General features: G+C 30.6%; 1 protein-coding gene across 1 annotated transcript; it reads right to left on the reverse strand.

Moving 5' to 3' along the window:
- Positions 1-533: 533 nt before the first annotated feature.
- Positions 534-1,672, reverse strand: LOC119581243. The gene is made up of 3 exons (XM_037929640.1): positions 1,540-1,672; positions 1,055-1,241; positions 534-826 (listed from the first exon to the last, which is right to left on the reverse strand). The coding sequence occupies exons 1-3, from the start codon at positions 1,573-1,575 to the stop codon at positions 720-722; spliced, it is 330 nt and encodes a 109-aa protein (XP_037785568.1). The 5' UTR covers positions 1,576-1,672; the 3' UTR covers positions 534-719.
- Positions 1,673-2,202: the final 530 nt, after the last annotated feature.

Genomic DNA, 2,202 nt, shown 5'->3' on the forward strand with positions numbered 1-2,202 from the left:
AAAAAAAATTATATTTTTATATATATATATATATATATATATATGTATGTATGTATATAAAGAGAGAGAGAGAGAGAAGAAGTACATATGTGGTGTGTGTGTCTGTATACATACAGCATACATACATACATACGTACATTTTATATATATTTTAATTATATATATATATATATATATATATATATATATATATTATATAAAGAGAGATGCATGTATGTGTGTAGGTGAGTAAGTAGGTTGGTAGGCATATAAGCAGGAATATTATACGCCACACAAAGATTTCCATTCCTTACATTCCACACACTGTAATCACGGTGTATTCATAAAGGTATGTAGGTATTTCTATGTACTTTTGAAGTCTCCCCTTTAGACTATATTTATTTATTTCGTGACTTTTATATTTAAATAAAGAAAATAAAAAATAGACATAAAAAGATTTGATTAAACCCTTTCTTTCCTAAAACTTAATAATTTACGGTCTGAATATATTTATTTCCTTCCTGTTACACATGCTAAGATTATAATAAATCAAGTGCGATTTCAAACCTTTATTTGTACATTGAATAAAGGGAAAAAATATTTGATCATCACAATGAAGACCTGCAAATTAATATTCTTAGTTATACACAACACCTTCAATAAAGGTCACGTGTAACTGCGCTGCTGCCTTGAGGTGCGTCCGCCTCGGGTCCGGCTTCTCCTCTTGCGTCTAAACCAACTCACGCTGACATTCGTGACGCATTCCTCTTGCAAGATCTACGTTGAATGCAACAGCTGGTCTTCGAGCTAAAATCTTTCAGTGATTCCAATGATGTTGGGGATAATCCTGGTTAATAAATAGAGGTAAAAGCAGACACCCTTAAAAAAGTGCAAGAAAAGCTAAACAAAAACCAATGCAAACCGATTCTTCCCTGAAAACCAATCATGCACAATATTTTTGCATCAGGGTTCCATACACTATAACATCTACATTTTTTCTTAGTAAGTATCCAAAAGGAACTATATTATATAGCATATCCTCAGGTATTACGGAAAAAGACAAAGCGTTACTGACCAATGTTGACGTCAACGTCAACGGCTACGTGTGCATAGGGTCCAGCGTTGATCTCCAAATCCACGTTGATGTTGGGGCCGTAGCCATCCGGGTCTCCCGTGAGCTCTCTCTTGACCCTGTTATGGACATCGCCATCCTGTGGCTCATTCACGTTGTCGACCTTGCTTTGACTTGGCTCAGCAGTGGCCTGAAAACGTGGAAGCGGTGACTGCGTTCGAAGCTTTGCGATACGCCCTGCCTGCCGTGAGGCGTGCGCAGTCTGCCCGAAGGCAGGGTATTTCATCACGGGGTATAATACATACAACACATTATTAAGGATGCGTTCAGCTGAACTCTCCCAAATGAACAAGTATTTCTCAACCCCGGCAGTCCGCCCCTGTGGGACACTTTGCAGGATCTCCATAGAGGCGTTTTTTGCCATTGGTACGCAATGGGCACTCATTTCACGGAGGAAAGGTGCCCTGTGACCTGACAGTGCAACTCACCAGTGCAGCCAACGCCAGGAAAAATATCGCCCTCATATGGATTTGCTCTGTAAAGAATTTATCAGGATATAAAAAGGATATCAAAACAGTAATAATAATAATAATAATGGTGATACTAATAATGATAATTCTAATAATTATGATAATAATAATGACAGTGATAGTAATAAGAATTATTGTTATTGTTATTAATTATTATCATTATTATTATTATTATTATTATTATTATTATTATTATTATCATCATTATTATTAATTTTTTATTATTATTATTTTATACGAATGTTTCTTAGATCTCAATTAAATAAACACCGAGTCACTTTCCAGTGCTATTTTATTATTATTATTATTTTTTATTATTATTATTATTATTATTTTATTTTATTATAATTATATTATATTATTATTATTATTAATTATTATTATATTTTATTATTATTATTATTATAATTATTATATATTATTTTTTATTATTTTTATTATTATTTATTTTTATATTATTATACATATTATTATTAATATATTATATTATATTTATTATATTTTATATTATTATTAATGTATTATCATAATTATATTATTATTATATTATATAATTATATTTTATCATCTTATCATTATTATTTTTATTATTATTATTATTACTATCGTTATTAATTTTTA

The sequence above is a fragment of the Penaeus monodon genome, chromosome 14 (assembly GCF_015228065.2).
Source record: "Penaeus monodon isolate SGIC_2016 chromosome 14, NSTDA_Pmon_1, whole genome shotgun sequence".
Classification (NCBI taxonomy): Eukaryota; Metazoa; Arthropoda; class Malacostraca; order Decapoda; family Penaeidae; genus Penaeus; species Penaeus monodon.